The sequence below is a fragment of the Marmota marmota genome, unplaced genomic scaffold, assembly GCF_001458135.2.
Source record: "Marmota marmota marmota unplaced genomic scaffold, marMar, whole genome shotgun sequence".
NCBI classification, from domain to species: domain Eukaryota; kingdom Metazoa; phylum Chordata; class Mammalia; order Rodentia; family Sciuridae; genus Marmota; species Marmota marmota.
The window spans coordinates 6,696,402-6,719,409 of record NW_026000016.1 but is presented as its reverse complement, the minus strand read 5'-3'; the positions used below and the strand labels follow the sequence as shown (position 1 = coordinate 6,719,409).

At 34.3% G+C, this 23,008-nt stretch overlaps 1 protein-coding gene across 20 annotated transcripts in view; it reads right to left on the bottom strand.

Annotated features, from left to right (window-relative positions):
• Positions 1–23,008, bottom strand: part of Pard3 (par-3 family cell polarity regulator) — a 626,126-nt gene that overhangs the window by 147,886 nt on the left and 455,232 nt on the right. For 17 of the 20 annotated variants that reach the window (XM_048809090.1, XM_015483461.2, XM_015483449.2 and 14 more), the window contains 2 exons: positions 16,732–16,842; positions 3,130–3,372 (listed from right to left, as the gene is read on the bottom strand). In XM_048809090.1, coding sequence (XP_048665047.1) covers positions 3,130–3,372; positions 16,732–16,842 — 354 coding nt within the window. The remainder of the gene's footprint in view (positions 1–3,129; positions 3,373–16,731; positions 16,843–23,008) is intronic. The other 3 variants (XM_015483455.2, XM_048809092.1, XM_048809093.1) reach the window with 1 other exon arrangement.

The following is a 23,008-nucleotide window of genomic DNA, read 5'->3' as shown; positions in this document are numbered from 1 at the left end:
TTGTACATTGTTCATACAAGAAATAATCTCTGAGAAGTTTCCAGTTTTGTGTTTCCATTAGGTTGATAAGTTAATGTAAGTGTCTTCTAGATGTTTATGGGCATGTTATTTTATTGTCTGAATTTTAAGTTTACAAATATGAAGGCACCAAGAATTATACTACTTTCACTATCTCAACTTAATGATAATAGAGGCAAGCTAACTTCACATATAAACGATTCATCTCTGTGATGTGCCAACCAAAGATACTTGGACATGAACACTCAAAAGAACCCAGAATTTTGCAGTTCTTTTGATGATATGATGAACGCTTAGTTAGTACTTAGTTCACTGTGGTACATAAACACACTCAAATGAACTAATCATGTAGCAGCCACCACCATACTTATGATTTGTGCAAGAATTTAGATTATTTTTAAAAAGTAGTATGGTCCCATTAATGCTGTTCATTTGAACATAATGGCTCTGCCATTTTGTTTGTATTTAATTTTGTAAAGACGTTTGATTTTATAGTTGTATAATGGTTATAAACAGAAGGAATTTGGTCTTATTATATTTTTATACATATTTAAATAACATTATAATGAAAACATTTTAAACCAATGCTGTAGTATAAAGAGCTTATCTTTCCTTTAAAAAGGAGTTTCTATACTACTCAAAATTGAGAAGCACTTTTCTACAGCTCTCTCTCTGACAGAAAAAGATGAGATGATGGGGATGATACCATTTTTTCCATACCAAGTTCATATTCAGGAATAGGCAAGAGAGGAAGTATTGTACAGGTAGAGTAATTATCAACCTTTTGAATTAGTGATGTCACTCAGTATTAATGGATATCTTATTCTCTGAAAAAAAAATCATAAAACCAAACCTAGGTTTCTTTAATTCTTTTTTGAAAAAAAAAATAATCTCTCTGAGTAAGGATGGTGAGGGTTGGATTATAGCAGTCTGAGGTGTGATTTTGAATTATTCATTGGTGTGACTAATCCCTGTGGCTAAATTTTCTTCTGAGATGTTTTCCTGAGTAGACTTTTGATAGCAATTAGTTAGGAAGCTGCTTCAGTTTTGGGTTAGTGTGGTGCACAGCAGAAGTCATGGAAGGGATGTTGTAGCCCAGAGTAGAGGGGTTCTGAACATGGAAGCCCTTTAGAGAATGTGCAGAAATCTTCTGGCAGGATTCGGAGTCTTTTAGAACACTGGGGTTTAAAGCAACCACTTCTGATTATGAGTTGTTGGAAGATCCTTTCTGACTCTGGCTCTGGTCATGTGGGACTTCTGAGCTATGTAACTGCTCAAGCACATCCACTCTTTTTAACTAGATGTGGAAATGATGAATGCTTCATCAATGGCCAATAATACACTGATTAATGATTTTGAAGTTCCTCCCAAAGTTACAAACTGGCAATGTCACTGTTACTAGTGTCCTTTCTTCCAGGAAAACACTTTCAATGGGACATTCACGGCCTTCAAATGCTGTTTGACCTTCTATAAGCAGCTTTCGCTAATATGGCAGAAACAAGTACAAAGTTTTTAAAGGAAATGTCACTGTCACTGATAATAACTTCATTCTTTGAGTCCCGGCACATCTGTGTTAGTTAATAAGCAGGTGAACCTTCTAGGTCATCCCAGTAAAGGGGTTTAAATAAGCCAGAAGCCTCCTTCCTCATTCACCCATTATCTTCTACATAAAATAGATTTTCTAAGAAAAATAAATATTGAAAGTACAACATAAAAACGAAACATCAGAACAATAATCTGATCAAAGTTTCACATTAAGATCTGCTTCTTCATTTACTGTTGTTTGTTTTGTTTTTCCATTTGCTATTTTTTTTAAATGCTTCCTTCTGGGTTTACCCAAGGGTTATATGTTGCATTTGCCAAACTCTATTAAAAATAGCTGGAAGCAAATAACTGAAATATAGACTTCTTACAAAACTGTATCAACCAAATTACACACATGCCACAGATGAAATAATTCCAGTGCCATCTTTTGTCTTGCAAGGAATCTTAAAGTATATCCCCAGGACCAGTGGTGCCAACATCAAACTTAGAATTTATAAGAAATGTCAATCCCTGGGCTCCACTCCAGACAAAATGCTAGAGGACAGTCAACCAATCAGTGCTTTAAGAAACCTTCAGGTGATCCTACAGCTCATGAAGGCTTGGGAATCACTGATTTTTAAGTGAAACCATGTATAATGTACAGAGCCCAGCTCCCACACACAGCAACAATAATAACATGGTGAGTGAATTATGATAATACCATGCATATGTTTGACATAAAAAGAAATGAGTATTATTTTCTTCATGAGCTAAACTCCATATGGTGCTTGATTATACAAATGGAAGAATGGAAAAAGATCTGTTTAAAATTATGTCAGTTAAAACTTGAAATATACATGTATCCATCTGAAATAAACAGACAGCCACCAGTATATAGACATTACTAAGGATATAACCAATAAATAACTGCCAAAAACATACAGATATTTGTAAGTACATAACCAATAAATACATAGCCATATCCATAGAGTCAGTTAAATTTTTAAATAACTATAGGCATCAAATACAGTCAACATTGTACTCTGGTATGTTTTATTGGTAAATATAAATCAGACCTGTGGTATGTGACTGTTAATTACCAATTTCAGAACTGGCTCTGCTGTATTTCTCATTTACTAATTCTTTCATAATATAAAATTATGTTACCCAAAAAGGTGGCCCTTCTAAATCATAACTGGAACAAATCATGTCATTCTCCACCTAGTTAATTACCCCAACTGGAGGTTCTCCTAGCAATAAAAGCAAATATTGCTTAAGTAGAAGGGCCATAATTTCAAGTTTGATTTTTATTTGAGTTATAAACTAAAGGTTGGTTCTTAGGTCTAAAACTGTTTGAAGAACAGGATGAAATATGTTGGAATCATTAGAAAAGCTATCAAAACCTCTTGCTGCTCTCTCCATTAGGCTTCGATTTGTGTAAATTCAATATTTTAGACACAACAGCTTTTAAAAGGCCATTAATAACAGGCAGTTCAGGTTTGAGGATTGATGAACAATCTACTCCCTTGTCAAAAACTATATGAAAGCTGATTTGAAAGCAATACCAGGATCGCCCCTGGAGCCTACCTGTCTACAGGTGAAGGTTTGGAATTCCGCGGCTTCTTCACTTGAGCATACAAAGCATCCATCATGTGCCCTTCTCTTGGGCTCTGGGGCCTGGTGTTGAGAGCCAGAGAACCTTCATAAGAAGACATTCCCCCATACATCAACTCGTCGTCACAGCCGAATGTGCGATGAAAATCTTGGATTTCAGCATAGTCACGTTCTCGAGCTTGTCGCTCCCTAAATTCTCGAGTTTTGGCTTGAATCCTGTAAGATTATAACAAAGATGAAATAAGAGAAACTATTCCTTCTCTAAAATCTATATACAGAAACATCCACCAAAAATATGTTGTAAAATACATTTTATCCTGTGCAGCTACCGGAAGAGCAGTGGTATTAAATGCTAAGTTATATATATTTTATATTGTCAAGTAATGCCGTGTACGCTAAAAAATAATTTCAGATACTTTTTGTTCATGTCAATAAGAAACACTCATAACTTAAATCTTAGGTTTACATTTTCATCTATTAACTAGCATTAAAAAACCATCACGAACAAAGGGCCTCTGGCATCTACCTGCATAGTGCGAGGCATGACATGATTAAGGCAAGAAGTGATTTTTTAAAAAGTTACACATATATGCAATGTGAGTGTGTGTGTATAAAGACACACACACACACATATATAAAATGTATATATCTTCCTCATTTTAAATAAGCATAAACATTAAATATACTACAGTTTAAACATGAATTCACACTGTTCATGTCATTAATAGCAAAAAGTGATTCCAATTAAATGACAAGGGTATTGATTTCATGTGATGCATACAGAACCAGAGAATTCTGAGTTTAAGGACAAGAAATACACATCCAGTCAAATTCTGAAATGAAATTTGACTGCATTAAAATTAAAAAGCAGTCAGGTGCAGTGGAACACATATGTAATCCTAGTGGCTCAGGAGGCTGAGGCAGGAGGATTACAAGTTGAAAGCCAGCCTCAGCAACTTAGCAAGGCCATAAACAACTTAGTGAGACCCTGTCTCAAAATAAACAGGGCTGGGGATGTGGCTCAGTGGTCTAGCACCCTTAGATTCAATCCCTGGTACCTAAATAAATAAATAAAAAGTAGGCCTTATCTGACCACTTTTACTGAAGATATATTCAATTTACTAAGATTTTATTAAATTATTTATTAAAGTATTTACAATATATTGATATAATTTATGCCATAAATTAATGTTAGTTACCTAAAAATAATTAGCTATCAGTAGAATTTTGATGATTTTTGATGATTTTTTGATACTTTTGTTGCACACTTACAAATTGAAATAATTATTTAAAAAACAGTAAAGTCTTGGAAAAGATGCGACTGCTGGGAATGTAAATTTATCCAATTATTATGAAAAATAGTATGAATGGTCCTCAGAACTCTAAAATTAGAACTATCATATAGTTCAGCAATCCCACTGCTAGGTATATATCCAAAGGAAATGAAATCAGTATATCATAAAGACATCTGTACTTAAATGTTTACTGCAGTTCTATTCACAAGGGCAATAATATGGAATTGACCTAAGTATTCAACAATGGATGAACTGATAAAGAAAATAGTGCATATATTCCCAGCGGAATACTATTCAACCATAAAAATGAATGAAATTCTGTCATTTGCAGCAACATGGATAAACCTGGAGGACATTATGTTAAATGATAGAAAAATACTGCATCATCTCATTCATATGTGGAAATGAGAAGTTAATCTCAAAGAAGTAATGAATAAAATAGTGGTTACCAGAGACTAGGAAGGAAAAGGAGGGATAGAGGTCAGTCAATGATTTGCAGTTATAGTTAGAAAGGCAAAAAACGTTCTTGTATTCTGTTGGCTACTAGAGTTACTACAGTTAACAATGACATATTGTATATCTCAAAATAGATGTTCCCACCAAAAAGAAATGACAATTGTTTGAGGAAATGTAAATCCTAGTTAATCCTTCTTTAAGCTTTATACAATGTTTACTTGTATCAAAACATTACATTGTATCCCATTACTATATAATGCTGATGAAGGAAGTCAAAGAATTTCTTAAAACAACAAGAACAACAAAAAGACATAACTGTGATCACGAATGGAAAGATTCTGTGTGTAAGTCAATGTGCCCGAAACTGATAAAGTTTTAATGAAGTTCCTATAAAAATCCAAGCAATATTTTTGTAGATATTGACAATATTATTTTAAAATCTATACTGGGTTGGGGTGTTGCTCAGTGATAGAGTGTGTACTTAGTGTACACGAGAACCTGGTTTTGAGTCTCAGCACCACGAATAAACAAAACAAAACAAACAATAAAAATGAGATAAAATTAATATGGAAGGACAAAATATAGAATAGTAAAACAATTGTGAAAAAGAACAAATAAATGGAAGAAATCACACTTCTAGAATGCAAGAGATAAAATACAGCTACTCTAATATAGACTGTATAATACTTTTAGAAGGACAGATGCAAGATCAGTAGAACAGAATAAAGAACACAGAAGTTGACAACTATGGCCAACTAATTTCTCACCACCATGCAAAAACAATTCATTGGAATAAATGGATTTTTCAACAAATAGTAATGAAGCAATTGGATACCAATAGGGAGGGGAAAAATCCTGAAATTAAGTTTCACACCTTATGCAAAAATTAATTCAAAATAGATCATAGGTTTACAGAGATCCTGTGTCTAATAAAGAAAAAGTAGGCCCTAATTTCCATCATGTGGGATTAGGCTCCAATTTCCTTAATAAGACTCCTGTGGCACAAGAATTAAAATCAAGAATCAATAAATGGATGGACTCAAACTAAAAAGTTTTTTCTCAGCAAAAGAAACAATCTGTGAGGTGAACAGTGAGCCTACATCCTGGGAGCAAATCTTCACTCCTCCCACAGCCGATAAAGCTCTAATCTCTAGGGAATATAAAGAACTCAAAAAGCTAAGCACCAAAAAAAACCAAATAACCCAATCAATAAATGGGCCAAGGACCTGAACAGACACTTCTCAGATGATGATGTACAATCAATCAACAAATATATGAAAAAATATTCATCATCACTAGCAATTAGAGAAATGCAAATCAAAACCACTCTAAGATTTCATCTCACTCCAGTCAGAATGGCAGCTATTATGCATACAAACAACAAGTGTTGGCGAAGATGTAGGGAAAAAGGCACACTCATACACTGCTGGTGAAACTGAAAATTGGTGCAGGCAATATGGAAAGCAGTAAGGAGATTTCATGGAAAATTGGGAATGGAACCACCATTTGACCCAGCTTCCCCCTCCTCGGTCTATACCCAAAGGACTTAAAATCAGCATACTACAGGGACACAGCCACATCAATGTTTATAGCAGCACAATTCACAATAGCTAAACTGTGGAACCAACCTAGGTACCCTTCAGTAGATGAATGGATAAAAAAATATAGCATATATACACAATGGAATATTACTCAGCAATAAAAGAGAATAAAATCATGGCATTTGCAGGTACAAGGATGGAGTTAGAGAAGATAATGCTAAGTGAAGTTAGCCAATCCCAAAAAACCAAATGCCAAATGTTTTCTTTGATATAAGAAGGCTGATTCATAGTGGGATAGGGAGAGGGAGCATGGGAGAAATAGACGAACTCTAGATAGGGCAGAGGGGTGGGAGGGGAAAGGAGAGGGCATGGGGTTATTAATGATGGTGGAATGTGATGATCATTATTATCCAAAGTACAGGTATGAAGACACGAATTGGTGTGAATATACTGTGTATAGAACCAGAAATATGAAAAATTGTGTTCTATACGTTTAATAAGAATTGTAATGCATTCTGCTGTCATATATAAATAAAAAATAAAAAAGGAATTTAAAAAATTAATTACTTATAAATAAAGACTTTATATTAGTTTGGTAAAAAAATAAATAAAATAAAAATAGATCATAGTTTTAAATGTAAAACTACAAAAATTAATCAGGAAACATAGAATAATATCTTTAGGATCTAGTATTTGGTGAAGAGTTCTTAGAAATGATACCAAAACTGCTATCCATAAAATAAGAAAATGTATAAATTCAACATCATAAAAATTACAAACTCTTCTTCTGTGAAAAGTTCTATTTAGAAGATAAAGAGACAGGTATAAATGGGAAGAAGAAATCCACAAATCACTTATCTCACAAAGTCTAAAAAATATTCATAATGTAACAATAGGAAAACAATCCATAGGCCAAAAATAGGAAGGAAGATTTCACTGAAGAGGATATACAGCTGACAAATAAAGACACAGAAGGATGTTCACCATCACCTGCCATTAGGGAAATGCAAATTAAGACTATCATGAGCTACCATTAGATACCTAGTAGATCAGTTAAAATAAAAAACAGTGACAATACCAAAGGTGGGCAAGGATAAAAGGAAACTAGGTCTCTCACACATTGCCATTAGAAATATTAAATAGTGCAGCCACCCTGGAAAGCAGTTTGGTAGCTTCTTAAAAATTAAACACACTTAACATACTAGCCAGCAATTGAACTTCTGGGTATTTATCCCAAAGAAAGAAAATTTATGTCCAAGAAAAAATTTGCACAAATTGTTCATAGCCATTTACTTCAAAATCAGAAATAAAAGAGATATTGCATAACAGGCAAGAAAAAAAAAAGAAAACTGGGGTTCATCTGTATCACAGAATATCACTCAATGTCAATTTCCTGGCTCTGATGTCATCCTTCAGTTAAATCATTGTAACCACTGGGGTTACTACATTAAAATACATAACACCTCACTGTACTATCTTTGCAACTTCCTATGAATCTAAAATAATTTAAAAATAGTTTTTTAATTCTAGAAAAGTGTCACATACTATTTTTCTCCTTACTATACTAGTTATCACCATTACTTCAGCCTTGATTTTCAAAATGTTGGACTCCGAGGGTCAAATTTCCCTATTTTTTCTTATTTTGCAGCTATAAAATGAAAATACTTAAATTTACCTAGCCCAGTTTTGCTCAGCAGGCATCTAGTGACATTTAAGAAGGAGCTATTTGTGGTTGAATAGGATACCTAGCACAACAGGGATCCCAGGCACATGTAATTAAGCAGTGTCCCTGAGCAATGAGGACAATCAAAAGTGTTTTTTATATTCCCAAAACTTTGGAGAAGAACCTTATTTCCTGAGTTGAGAACTAATGACTTCCTTAGATCAAGAGAATATTGGAAAATGAGAAATTTTTATCAGGAAATCCCAGATCCAAATAAACATAAGCCCCATGGACAGAATACACAAGAGAAATAGCAATTCAAAGTCTAATGTCGAATTTAGCTAAAATTATCAGAGCTTTTTTATTATACACCACTTACCTATTTAAGAGCAATTTTGATAGAAATGCTATTATAAAAGCCAGTTATCACTAAATATTAAACATCCATGATGGAAAGTCTACATTAAGTTGAGAGATAATTTTATTGTTTGCAATACACTTTTTGACTGGATTCAGTCAGGGGAGAAAAAAAGAAACAGCTAGCAGAAAGAAGGAAATTAGTTCTTTCTTTAACGCAACAGGATATTAACTTGAAGCTCAATTCTCACTTATCCGACAACCCACTTTACGACTGTGTTTGGTCATTATCAGAGAATCAAATAATCATAGGAAATATCCAGGAGTCCTCAGCATTCACAGAAGTCTTGAAGTTGGAGAATGTGATGAATTTTGATGCAAAAGATAGATATAAACATCATTATATAAATATAAAGCCCAAAATTCTAAATTTGGAGAACCTTCCAAACCAAAGGAGCGGGCTGGGTGGTGGCTCAGTGGTAGACTGCTTGCCCAGCATGTGTGAGGCACTGGGTGCTACTCTCAGCACCACATACAAATAAACAAACAAACAAAAAAGGTACATCAACAACTAAAAAATACTAAATAAAAAAAAAAAGAGCTGGTTTGAGACTGATTTCTAAAGGACTAACCCTATTCAAATTTGTTAAAAGTGGAAATAATCCATTTGGAAGTACAGTACTCATAGGAAGTTATCATAAAAAGAGAACGGGAACATAGTCTTCTCAAAGTAAGCCCATTCCCAAATAAACTCCCCAAACTTCTTGTACCCCAGTTTAATTATATTACTGATAGGATTTGAATGCTCTTTTTTTTTCCAAACTACACACATACACAAACACAGACACACAAATTCACTGGGGGTCAATTTCTAAGAAGTCATTATCTCCAAAGAAATACTCAGCAGCCTGAGGTATTATTCACAAAGCACAGCTCTTAATTGCTTTCTTTTACCCAAATTAAATCCAATGAATATCACAGTCCCACCTATACTACCTCCTAAAAACACTTGATTTTTTTTCTCTTTAAGCTTCAATAATACAAGAAATCGTATTTTTATTGCTTACCTTGTCATCAACAATGTATTTTATCCCCAAGTTTTGAAGTCTCATCACAACATTCCTTTTAACCCTGACAGTTTATGCTGGTCATGAAAACCTTAGCATAAAACTGTAGCATCCCTGGGATGCACCAAGGGAGGATTGCTACTGCAAAGGCTAATCAACCCGGTTACCAGCCTGAACTGCAGGGCACTTCAAAGTTCATTCTAAAAGTGAATGCTAAAAAAATTTGCTAAGCAAATGACAGAGGAAATCCAATTTTAAAAACCAGGAGTGTACTCTGGGTTTGGGGAGCAAAGTTAATAAAAGTCACTGATTTTCTTTATTATACTCTTCTATAGTTGAATGTCTTATTCATTACAAAGTAGACTTTGTAACACTACCAGCACTTCTTCTGATAGTGATTTGTTAGAAGTTGACCCCCCCACAAATATTTTTTCTGTGTAATTTGAAAAAAAAAGAGAACATTCAAATCTATGTTATATATTTCATTCTTTGTGGAGAAACTTAGTTCAAAAAAATAATATTTGGCTCAGGGGAAAAAATATTTTCAGTGTCCTAATAAAAATAGCATGGTTTCTTAAGGAAACTTTAAAAAGAGATAGTATCTTGCAGTTGAGCTCCTAATGGTTCCAGATGGTCAATGCTATAAAAGGACACCCCCTCCATTCTTTTATTGTGACCCCAAGGTCACAAATTATCTCTAAGATGTAGGAGTCATTAGTTTTCCTCAACAGTCAGGTTGTTGTTCAGCATTATCCATTCCATTTATCTCAGACCAACCCTCAGCAATGACAGAAGAAACTGATTAGTCCAAAACTTAGCCAAAGAAATAAATGTCTATTGCTTTATGCATCTCAGTGAGTCCTTCCCAATTACAAACAAAAGAACTATTCTGAGGTTTAAATTAGTGCAAGCAGCTGTAAGAACTGACATTGATGGACAATAGCATATACTATTTCCCTATCCTTGAAATCTGAAGAAAAAAAATGAAACAACAATTAAAACGTTTTATCAAGATTTAAAAAAAATAGTGAAGAACTTATTATTTCAATTTGTTATGTTGAAACATAAATATTCACACCTTTCCTTTTTGCAAAAAAAAAAAAGTCTTTCCCATTATGATAATGAAATTGCCTTGAACCTGCATAGAAAATAATACACAAAATAATGTAATATACTAAATAAAGTAATAAGGTTAATTTCTTTCCTGCTGTCACTAAATTCATGCTAACAGTCTCTCTTCAGCTTGACATCAATTAATGATTTTAATTCCAGTCTCTTGTCACAGTGCTCACCACCCTTTTCTCTAATTAAAATGGATGATGCATGATGAAGATAAAACACACAAGACTTCTGTTCTTGTAACATTTCTATTCATTAATATTTTTGCTTTTTACAATAAATGGCTTTTAGCACTAATTGCAGTATACTAAAATGAAAAGCACTTTTTTATGAATACGAAGTATAGTCTTTACATATCCAGAAAAGGAGGATGCATGGGAATCACAACTGCCTGATCAACTCTTCAGGATAGAAAAATCACTTTTGTACTAAAATTACTCAGTTAGATCACAAAATACCTCTACCTCCAAAGCTTCTTCAATAAAAGGTACATTAAAAAAAGAAATAAAGACTAGAACATATAGAAATTGGCCTTTAATTTATTTTATTTATATTTTTTTGGTGATGTAGGTTGAACTCTTCCATATTTAATCCCTATACCATGGGGTCTAGGCAGTCTTTTTCTTTGTTTTGGTACCAGGGATTGAACCAGGGGAGCTTAACCACTGAGCCACATCCCCAGCCCTTTTTTATTTTTCATTTTGAGACAGGCTGTAACTAAATTGCTTAGGGCCCTTCCAAGTTGCTGAGGCTGGCTTTGATCCTGCGATCCTTCTTCCTCGGCCACCCAAGCCACTGAGATTATAGGTGTGCATCATCATACCCAGAAAGGGATGGACAGTCTTTTAACTGCTTGAATTCTTTAAAAATTATGATTGTGTTACTAGTAAGTAATACTGTGAATACCTTTTTATCTGTCTTTCAACTTTTACCATTGTATATTTTAAAACTGATATCATCTCATTAGTATTAATGATGCAATTTAACTTGTCCCCCCACCTACTATAATTTTGCTAAATTGGACATATTGTTGGAAACTAGACCTAGCCCCCAAACTGTCATCTTTAGGGAGCATTCTCTGTTAACTCTGGGCCCACCAGTATTCGCTGTGCAAAGCTCTGCAGTCATGGATTCACAACTCATTGTCTTACATGTTTTCTTTTGGCACTGCTGGGCTAGAAGTGAGGGCCTTGTGCATGCAAGGCAGCGCTGTGCCACTGAGCTACAACCCCAGGCTTTTGGCCAATTTTTTAAATGTTAACACATTAAATGTTTTCTCTTAATGAAGGTAAGGAAACAATGTCAAAATGAAATAAATGTTGGTTAAATTAGGAAGAGAGAATTCTAATGAATGGGAGCTGTATGCAGAATGCCAGAAAAACTTGCAAAATGACAAACCAAGAACTAGAAGTGTACCAGTTAAGGACACAGATAGCTCAACAGTCTAGTGCTAAAAACCCAAGGCTTCAAATGATGATTATAACATTGAATAATGGAAAATTTCAAGCCATGTACTTCCTTAGTGGATTTGAAAATACCTCTCACGACTGGGAGGATTTTATAAGAAATTCATGAACTTTTTCATATCTCCACTACAAGCATCAGAACCCTTGGAAATATTTCCAAGCACAACTCACTATATAGATATAGATAATAATATTGTAACAACTATAACTTTGCCAAATAACTATAAAATGTGAGCCAGCTACCATTATAATACTCGCTTAATAGAATGAATAACATATGACATAAATATTATTTGAGAGTTAAGGAACTTGGCCAGAAATATAAGCTACAATTTCATCTTTCAGACTGTCTTTAATTCTTTCTGTCCTTATCTATCTATTCACATACACATTACCCTGTTCCAGAAAACATTCAACATGATTGTCTAAAAATACATAAAAACCCAAAATAAATCAAACAGTAAATAGATGCCAACTTTTTAAAGTATAGGTATATGGACGTATGTATTTTATAAGAAGAAATTAGAGTGGCATACACAAATATTTAACTAGTGGTATTAATACAGATAAATTTTTGTTTTCCTATTTTAAATTTATAAGTTTTCCCCCACAGTTTCTGTAGTTTTAGAATTAGATTATCTTAGAACCAGAGCTTTAAAATACATGTTTTAAGCAGGGGAGAAGTATTTGGAAAAGAGAAAATTTAAAAAGAAAGATGAAAAGTAATAAGATTCATGAGTGCACAAAACAAAATCCATGAAGTAGAGGGGTGTCCCAACCCTAGCTTTAAACTCTATCATAGCTCTACAAAAAAATCTCCAGTTTCTAGAGCCAGTTAGTAGAGTGAGCTGGATATGGTTGAACCAGGGGCCACATCTTTACTTCATATCAGTATTTCCCCAGGAATCTAGGAATTCTGAGAGATGTTAGTGTCCAAGAAGAACAAAAAGAGTGGAACGGGTGGATGTCTTCTCTATTGGGTTGATGTCTTCTCTAAGTTGGGAGAATGATTCTCTATTACTGTTTTGGTGCTTTACAATACATATCAACTTAAGGAGGATTTGGAGAAATAATGAAATAAACATGAATGAACTGGTTTAACTGAGTATTTCTCAAACATATCTGTACACACTAAACACGACTGCTTAACCCCTTTTTCTCCTGCTAAATACTGTTGGGGATGCCCTGTGTCACAAATGTATATATCCAATGGTATATATACTACCTTTTACACATCAGTGGAGATATCATTGTAGCAAAAGAGAAAGCCCAAACATGACTACTGATGCTTGGTCAACAGCGGAATCTACACTGTGTTTCATAAAGGAAGCTAAGTAGACTTGAAATTACAGAGATCATTTAATAGAGCGTGTTTTATTATTTGGTTTTGAAGCTCAAAACGGGATGCTGTCTCTAGGCATGCCTGAAAGACCAACTAGGAAAAGACAGTGTGCACTGCCTTCCAGCCATGCTTCATGTGTGCTAGCCTATGCTCAGTGGGCCCAATAGCATCTCTGAAAGGCTAGGTGCCCAGGTTCAGGGCTTTCAACAGTAAATCAGAATAGCAAAACTCAAGACTACTTAACTTCACCCTTGGCATCACCCCAGATTCTCTCTTCTAAAAAAGAGAACTGGGTTGTGCAAGCTCTAGCTTGCAGCAGGCAGCCCTAGCAGAGCCAGCAGACAGACCCACTCGGGGATGTTTCTCATCCATTGCTTCCATTTGGATAGCATTTACTCAAAAACCAAGCTCCCAGGGTTGGCAGCAAGTGGAAGGAAGAGGAAGAAGTTAGTAAGAATGAAATCAAATTTAATCTTAGATCCAGGCTGAGAAGAATCTAGTTTTACTTGCACCATCAGAATAAATCTTAACATTGTAGGAAAAACATTTTAAATCATATGCACCATCCTTTCAATTTTTCAATATTTATATCTTAAGTAATATTCAGGCTGCACAGATGTATGTGGGTGAAAAAATATTTTGGTTTGTGGACATGTCATAACTCATAACTAAGGAATGTCAGGTTTTCTATTTTTATATGGAATCAGCCAAAATGATTTTTGGAACTCCAATAGTTACAGTGGAAAATAATGTTATAGGAAATATTTCACTGCCAGTAAGCAGAGGGAAAAGCTGTGATGAGAACATAAGCAGAGGTTGATTTATTTTCATCTATTCCTCTAATCAAATGTTTCCTAAAGAAGCTGCAGTTTCCATTCTCCAAAGGAGCATTCCATTGCCAATGTCAATAGAAGGAACAGAAGAGATGGCATACAAAGAAGAGACACCATACCAAAATGACAAATACACTCTGTTTGGTGTACCCCGACAAGTCTCATGCATTCACTTGCTCTATTTCAAAATCCATGAGTTTAAACAAAACACACTTGTAAAAATTGTTGTTAAAGTACAAAGTCAAAGTGCAATAATTCTCTTAAATTATGATCTTAATTGATTTTTTTAATGGACTAGTCACTTGTTCCTTGACCCTAAAAGATTTTTACTCTAAGTCCCCTGTACACTGTAAATTCATTATGACCAACCTAGTTCCCAGAAGTATTGCATCATTAGAGGTACAGAGATGGAGATTAAAAGCAAAACTGAGAAGTGAATGGTGCCTTAGGCAAATTAATAATACAAGTGAAACCATTATGTAAAAATCATTGTTTGGCTGGAAATATCTGACGATGTATTATAAAAGCATTTTGGGAAATGTTGATAGAATTGTGCATTAAAACACATAAGTCACCTTAAACTGCAAAGCAGGAATATTTAGATATGAAAAATGGTACAGGATTAATGAACCTATCCCCTTTGGCGGGTTTTAAGAGATGGAAGAAGTAGAATGGTTCTTTCTATTGTTCTGATTGCTCTAACTAAATGCCATACTTGCCTGTGGATGAATCTGAGCACGTACGTTTACCTGGTATGTTCTCTTTTTAGGCACAGGAAACTCTTTAGGAGAGAAGTTTATCTTCTGAGCAATTAAATGCCATACTGTGCATGCAAAGGAATACTATGCGCTGTCCTAAAAATTGTGAGCTTATTAATAAGTTTGGAAATCAATCTCAAAATTCATGAGAACTAATGGAAGTCCTAATAAACAAGGCAACATGATTTTTAAAACTTGGGCTGGGGTTGTAGCTCAGTGGTAGAATGCTCACCTAGCATGTGTGAGGCACTGGGTTTGATCCTCAGCACCACATAAAAAAAATAGAATAAAGAGATTGTGTCCGCCTAAAAATCTAAAAAATAAATATTTAAAATAAAAAAAAACTAAAATTGGGGACTGAGATGTATAACTCAGCAAGAGTACTTGTATAGCACACAGGAGCCCTTCATTTAATTCTCAGCACCGACAAAACCAAAAATAAATAAAAATTAAATTGTGGAGTGAACCAGCAGAATAAACCCAGATTTACATCATAAAACTCCATGTTTTCCCTGTGTATATATTTTGAAAAGTTACAGAGAATCAGAGTCATCATTCCACTCCGACAAAAATGAAACAAAAACACACATGCACAAAAAATGAGAACCAAAAAGCCTTAAGGGTATTGAAAAGATGAATAAAAATATCCAAACACTAATCTCCTTTAAAGAAAACCATCCTGGGATAACATTTTGAGTTTGTTTCATTCATTGCTGTAAGACTAAAAGCACCCCACCTCTAGAATTGTAAGAAAACATTGAATTTGACCTCAAGGTTGTGGGTTTAGAATCCTAGTTCTGGACAAGATTTAGCTTTTATAAACTTGATCAGGGTACCAGAAACTCACTTAAACCCCAGATTATTCAAAGTAAAATAGACATAGTGCCCCTTGCTCTGGCCACTATGAACACCAAATATAAGAGTACAAAGAGGAGTTCACTGTGAGCCTTGTAAACTCCAATAACAAAAGTGTGACACTGCTTTCTCATCCCCTAGAAATTTAACAAGGAAATCCTCATCAGTTTATAAAAGTGGTTTTCAAGTGGCTGCTTAAAGTAACTCTTAATTCACTTTACTGGTCTTTGGGTTCTCAACATGGAATGATCTAACAATAAACAACCATCTTTCTGGAAGATGGAAGAAAACGTAAGTGGAAAAATAGCACAAAATGTGAAGACAGTGAAATAAAAGAATTAGGAAATAAATGTCACATTGGAAAGAAAAAAAAATTGTGAAAAACTAACAGCTCTGAATTCTTATTATGAAGTAAGAGATTCAAAAGGAGATATAAAAATTCGAATTATTTTCAAGTGAGTATTTCTTAAGCATTACTTTCATATAATGCATATGCATAGTTGGTTGAGGCAGGATTTTAAACAATTTTTTGTATATTTAAAGCAATTATAAATTCAGTATTAGTTTATTCTCCTACCTCCTATGTAAAAGTTCTGAACTAAAACCACTGACATACACTTTGGCTCAAATAAGGTTTTCTTTCTCTCTCTTTAAAAAACAACAATAAAACTTTCATTACAATATAGTCACCTCGTAACCATCAGTATTTAGGTTGACACAGAAAATAAAATTAAATGCAAAATATTAACATTATAAAAAGAAAGCAGAAAGAAAGAAACAGAACCTCTTTCTAATGACGTTAAACAAAATAACTGAAGTCTACCTCTCCTGTTCCTGCTTCATTCGTATTCTCTCCTCTTCTGACGTAAAGGAGTCCTGTATTTTTATTTTACCCGTTTTCTCAATCTTGTCATCTTTCCGATGTTTGCCAAACCTGTTGGTAACAAAAAATTCTAACTTGTCAATATATACAAAATGAGTTTTCTTTCCTTTGTAATAAAGACACATATTTAGAGAAACAGCCCCTTCTTCAAAATGATGGCCAAAAATGTCCCTTGCCATCAGTATTAATAATTTTCAATCAGAATATCTTACTCTTTTTCAGGTAGAACATTCCAGAGAAAGCACTATTGGGAAATGGCCTCAGTATCCTTATTGTTTTTGGCAAAACAAAACCAAAAATGAGCAATAAGACATGCAGTTTTTCCTTATGCAACAAACACTATCCCTAGAGGACCAAGTGCTTGAGTATCTCAGATGGCAGAAGAAGAAAAGATCTGCCCTGGAATTCTATCCACTGTCCTAAAGATTGTGAGCTTATTAATTTCTCTCAGGAATAAAGAATGATAATCCACAATCATCTATTTAATAATCTTTCCATAAACAACTATTCCTCTTTATTTTCTCAGCCTGGTTTATTGGAAACATTCATCACAGTTTAGAAACTGACAAACAAGGCCATGTTTGCAAGGTTTAAAGCAGAAAGGATAATGTACACTGCTATAATACTTTGAGCTTATTAAATTGAAAGCTTTCAGGCATTCTCATCAAATGCTCTCCTAAGTCTGATGAAAAGCGATTGCTGAATGTGGCATTTCCTTTGACTTGGAAATCTAGATTTGATCAAAAACAAATATAAGGAACAAACACATGATTGAAAAATGGCTCACAAACTGCTACGGATGGATGCTGACCTCAAGGCTCCTTAAGCAAACACTAACATTTTTTCTATTCTGGCATGCAAAGTTCCCAGAAACCTGAAGCTTGATATCAATTCTTTTTCCTGCTGTCATTTTTCCCTATAAGAGATCACTCAGCCTGTGATGCACGTTCTCTATGTCCTAAAAGTCCTAGTCATCTGTAGAGAGCTATAGGCCACCTGATATTTCAAACCAGAAAACTTTTATAATTATGCAACTAAGCATTTATAAATAAAATATATTGCATATTTCTATCTAAGAAGGAACCAGGAATCTAACTTATGGAGATATTAAATATCATAAAAGAAGAAAGGGATGCACCAAAAGTTGAGATAAAGAAGAAAAAAAAATATTTCAATTAACAACTTGGTTAATGGTATAGGTCATTTTCTTATCAATATCAATCTGAGTTTAAATACTTCATTACACATGAAGTATCCATGAGAATAACTTACATGGTAATTAAGGCTCCACTATGTTTGCAAAGAGGTTTATAAACAAAGAGGGAAACACTCTTAAAATGCAAAAAAAAAAAAAAGAAAGAAAGTTAAAATACTCCCACCACTATTCCTTTTAAATTGAATACTATACTATTAGAAAGAAAGAAAACAGGCATCAAATTAACTCTATAAAGCAAACCTATCGTTAACATTTAATTTTGTTTGGAAACTAGGAAATCATTAATTGCAAAAAAAGAAAAGAAGAAAGAAAAAAATATCCCCAAGAACTTAAGTTTAGAATGTAACCACTACTCACAAGGGATAAAATATATGCTGTGCTTTTAAAACTAATAAATCCACAGCATTAAAAAATAAAAGACTTTGTTTTTTATCCATATATCAGTAATGCCTCAGAGTTAAGCAAAATGATGGGCTTTATAAAATGAATGAGTAACATTCATTCATTCATAAATAATTGAGGAATAATGAGCAAACAAACAAAAAAAAAACCACATCTCAGTAGAAGCCAACAACTAAAACACAATTTTCATTCATTTGACAAAAAAAAGTTGGCCTCGTGGAATGAATTTGGAAGTACTCCCTCTTTTTCTATTTCCTGAAATAGCTTGAAAAGTATTGGTATTAGTTCTTCTTTAAAGGTTTTGTAAAACTCTGCTGTATATCCATCCGGTCCTGGGCTTTTCTTGGTTGGTAGTCTTATGATGGCTTCTTCTATTTCCTCAATTGATATTGGTCTGTTTAAATTATGTATATCCTCCTGACTCAATCTGGGCAGATCATAAGACTTAAGAAATTTATCGATGTCTTCACTATCTTATATTTTATTAGAATATAGGGTTTCAAAATAATTTCTAATTATCTTTTGTATTTCTGTAGTGTCTGTTGTGATATTGTCTTTTTCATCCCGTATGTTAGTAATTTGAGTTCTCTCTCTTCTTCTCTTCCTTAGCATGGCTAAGGGTCTGTCGATCTTATTTATTTTTTCAAAGAAACAACTTTTAGTTTTGTCAATTTTTTCAATTGTTTCTTTTGTTTCAATTTCATTAATTTCAGCTCTGATTTTAGTTATTTCTTGCCTTCTACTACCTTTGCTGTTGTTTTTCTCTTCTTTTTCTAGGGCTTTGAGATGAAGTGTGAGATCATTTATTTGTTGTTTTTTTCTTTTTTTGAGGAATGAACTCCAGATAAATAGAAGAAGACCTTAGAAGATAGAAAGATATACCCTGTTCATGGATAGGCAGAACTAATATCATTAAAATGGCCATATTACCAAAAGTACACTATAGGTTTAATGCTATGCCAATCAAAATCCCAACGGCATTCCTCGCAGAAATAGAAAAAGCAATCATGAAATTCATCTGGAAAAATAAAAGACCCAGAATAGCTAAAGCAATCTAAGCAGGAAGAGTGAAACAGGTGAAATAGCGATACCAGATTTTAAACTATACTACAGAGCAATAGTAACAAAAACAGCATGGTACTGGCACCAAAACAGGCTGGTAGACCAATGGTACAGAATAGAGGACACAGAGATGAATCCACAAAATTACAACTACCTTATATTAGACAAAGGTGCTAAAAGCATGCAATGGAGAAAGGATAGCATCTTCAACAAATGATGCTGGGATAACTGGAAATCCATATGCAACAAAATGAAATTGAATCCCTTTCTCTCACCATGCACAAAAGTTAACTCAAAATGGATCAAGGAGCTAGGAATCAGACCAGAGACTCTGCATCTGATAGAAGAAAAAGTTGGCCCTAATCTCCATCTCGTGGGGTCGGGCTCCAAATTCCTTAATAGGACACCTATAGCACAAGAGTTAAAATCAAGAATCAACAAATGGGACGTATTCAAACTAAACAGTTTTTTTCTCAGCAAGAGAAATAATAAGTGAGGTAAATAGGGAGCCTACATCCTGGGAACAAATTTTTACCCCTCACACTTCAGATAGAGCTCTAATCTCCAGAATATACAAAGAACTCAAAAAATTAAACAACAAGAAAACAAATTACCCAATCAACAAATGGGCCAAGGACCTGAACAGACACTTCTCAGAGGAGGATATACAATCAATCAACAAGTACACAAAAAAATGCTCACCATCTCTAGCAATCAGAGAAATGCAAATTAAAACCACTCTAAGATACCATCTCACTCTAGTAAGAATGGCAGCCATTATGAAGTCAAACAATAACAAGTGCTGGCGAGGATGTGGGGAAAAGGGTACACTTGTACATTGCTGGTGGGACTGCAAAGTGGTTCAGCCAATTTGGAAAGCAGTATGGAGATTCCTTGGAAATCTGGAAATGGAACCACCATTTGACCCAGCTATTCCCCTTCTCGGACTATACCCAAAAGATCTAAAAAGAGCATACTACAGGACACAGCCACATCAATGTTTATAGCAGCACAATTCACAATAGCTAGACTGTGGAACCAACCTAGATGCCCTTCAATAGATGAATGAATAAAAAAAAAATGTGGCATTTATACACAATGGAATATTACCCCAAATCATGGCATTTGCAGGTAAATGGATGGCATTAGAGAAGATTATGCTAAGTGAAGCTAGCCAATCCCCCCAAAAAAAACAAATGCCGAAAGTTTTCTCTGATATAAGCGGGGAGACTCAAAGTGGGGTAGGGAGGGAGAGCATGGGAGGAAGATTATTTCCAGACAGGGAAGAAGGGTGGGAGGGAAAGGGAGGGGGAAGGGGAATAGCAAGGATGGAGGAATGTGATGGTCATCATTATACAAAATATATGTAAGAGGATTTGAAGTTGGTGTCAACATACCTTATAGACAGAGATATGAAAAATTGTGGCATACGTGTGTATTAACAATTGTAATACAAAAAAAAGAGTACATGTACAATGGCATAATTTGTCATGAACATACTTTATATACAGAGTTAAGAAAACTTGTGGCTGTAAATGGGTAATAATGAGTTTAATACATTCCACTATTGTCATGTATGTAAAAAAAAAAAAAGTGAAAGCTGAAGAGAAAAAGAGATGAGAGGAAATGAAGTAGGCCCAGAGCACACAGGACTTTGAAGACCACACAGGAGGTGAGACCAAAAGGCACTGAGGCTTTCCAAATACTGGAGTGACACGGGTGACGTATTAATGATACTGGCAGCAGTGGGAAGAACACACTGTAAGTAAAAAAGAATAGTTAGGAGGGAAAAAGAATTAAGAGGCTACGGTTGTAAGTCGGGTGACAGTGGAGGAGACTTCGGTATATTCCAACAATAGCACTAACAGAATTTGCTGATGGGGAGGCCACAGGTGTGAGGGGGAGGGAAGTCAGCAATGATGCCAGGTTTAACCGAGGAACTGGAAGAAGGGGGTTAATATTCAGTGAGACATATGGGGCCTGAGAAAGAGAAGATTTGGTGGCCCAGAGGCACAGGTGATGTCACAGCAAAGATTCAAGGGAGAGTGCCGAACTGGACCAATTGCTTCGAGTGACATCAGTCTGTACATGGCATGGAAAGCCATGGGATTCGGTTTTTATCCTTTCAATTCTGCAATGCTGAAGAGTTTGGAAGTGTAAAGTATATTTATTTCTAACTTCTAGAAAAGTATAAGTTTAAATTTTAATATATTTATTTATAATCATATATTTCCAAAGGTAAATCATTTTAACCATTTAATTTTCCCATTCATGAATGTCCTTCAAATGATACAATGTGCCTATATTAACTCTTTTTTTTTTTTACAACATTGTGCTGGTTCACACTATAAATTAGATAAATTCAACCCTGCTTCGTATTTGAGAAATACTATGCAACAACACATAATGATACAGTATTCAATCTGTGCCAAAAGGCACAGTTTTATAAGAAGATAATGCATATGTGTTAAGCTAGTAATGCTGGAGGGAAATTGAGACAGACTTGATTTTTGCATTTTTAAAACAGTACTTGTTTATTTATTTTTGCAGTGCTTGGGGGTTGAATCCAGGGCCTCGTGCATTGGTATATAAGTGTTCTTCCACTGAAATATACCTACAGCACATTTTTGCATGTTTTAAAACAGCTTAGATATTTTCAGTCCAAACATTGAGTTCAATTAACCGTATCAAAATACTTTTTTTTTTTAAATGTTTTTGGTCCTGTTTTATGAAAGAAGTCTCAGTTTGTTCACCAAATCTCATGTATATGAATTCATTCTCTTACCTTTCAGCTTTTTATCTTACATACAAACAAACAGAAGGAAAAAAAAAGAGGGAAATCCTGATTTACATTTAAGAATGCATTTTTTTCTTATTGTGTTTGGTAGCAAAATATTAATTTCTTATATCACCTCATAATAATGAGAATAACTAGTACATTATTTGCAAATTTGTAATCAAACTATTATAGAATAATTTCCTGTTTTTTAATATTACAGATTCAACATTAATGTATGAAAAAGTAAAAAAAAAAAAGTGTTGATAAAATGTTTATAGATTAACATTTGGACATTTCCCTTAATACCTGCTTTAGTTAATAAATTATGAGATTTCTTTAAGGCATACCATAAAATCATAGCATTTATGATTGGAACAAAAATGGATCCCTCAGTTCTAATTTTCTTAATGGAATGAAATAAAGACTATAAGTAAAAAAATATACTAACCATTCTAGAGTGCAAAAAACAAAAATTAAAGTTATCTGTACCCTCATTCACTCTAATTGCCAGCATATTCGACAGGTTTTTGTTTTGTTTTGGGACTGGGGATTACCCCAGGGGTGCTTTACCCCTGAGCTACTAGCCCTTTTTACTTTATTTTACAAAAGGGTCTCCCTAAATTGCTCAGGCTGGCCTCAAACTTGCAATCCTGAGTTGCTGGGATTGTAGGTGTGCACCATGGCGCCCAGTTTACTGTCTTCTGTAATCAATGGTTGTTTAATTCTTCCTGAAAAGGCAGAGGGTGGTCACTGAAAAG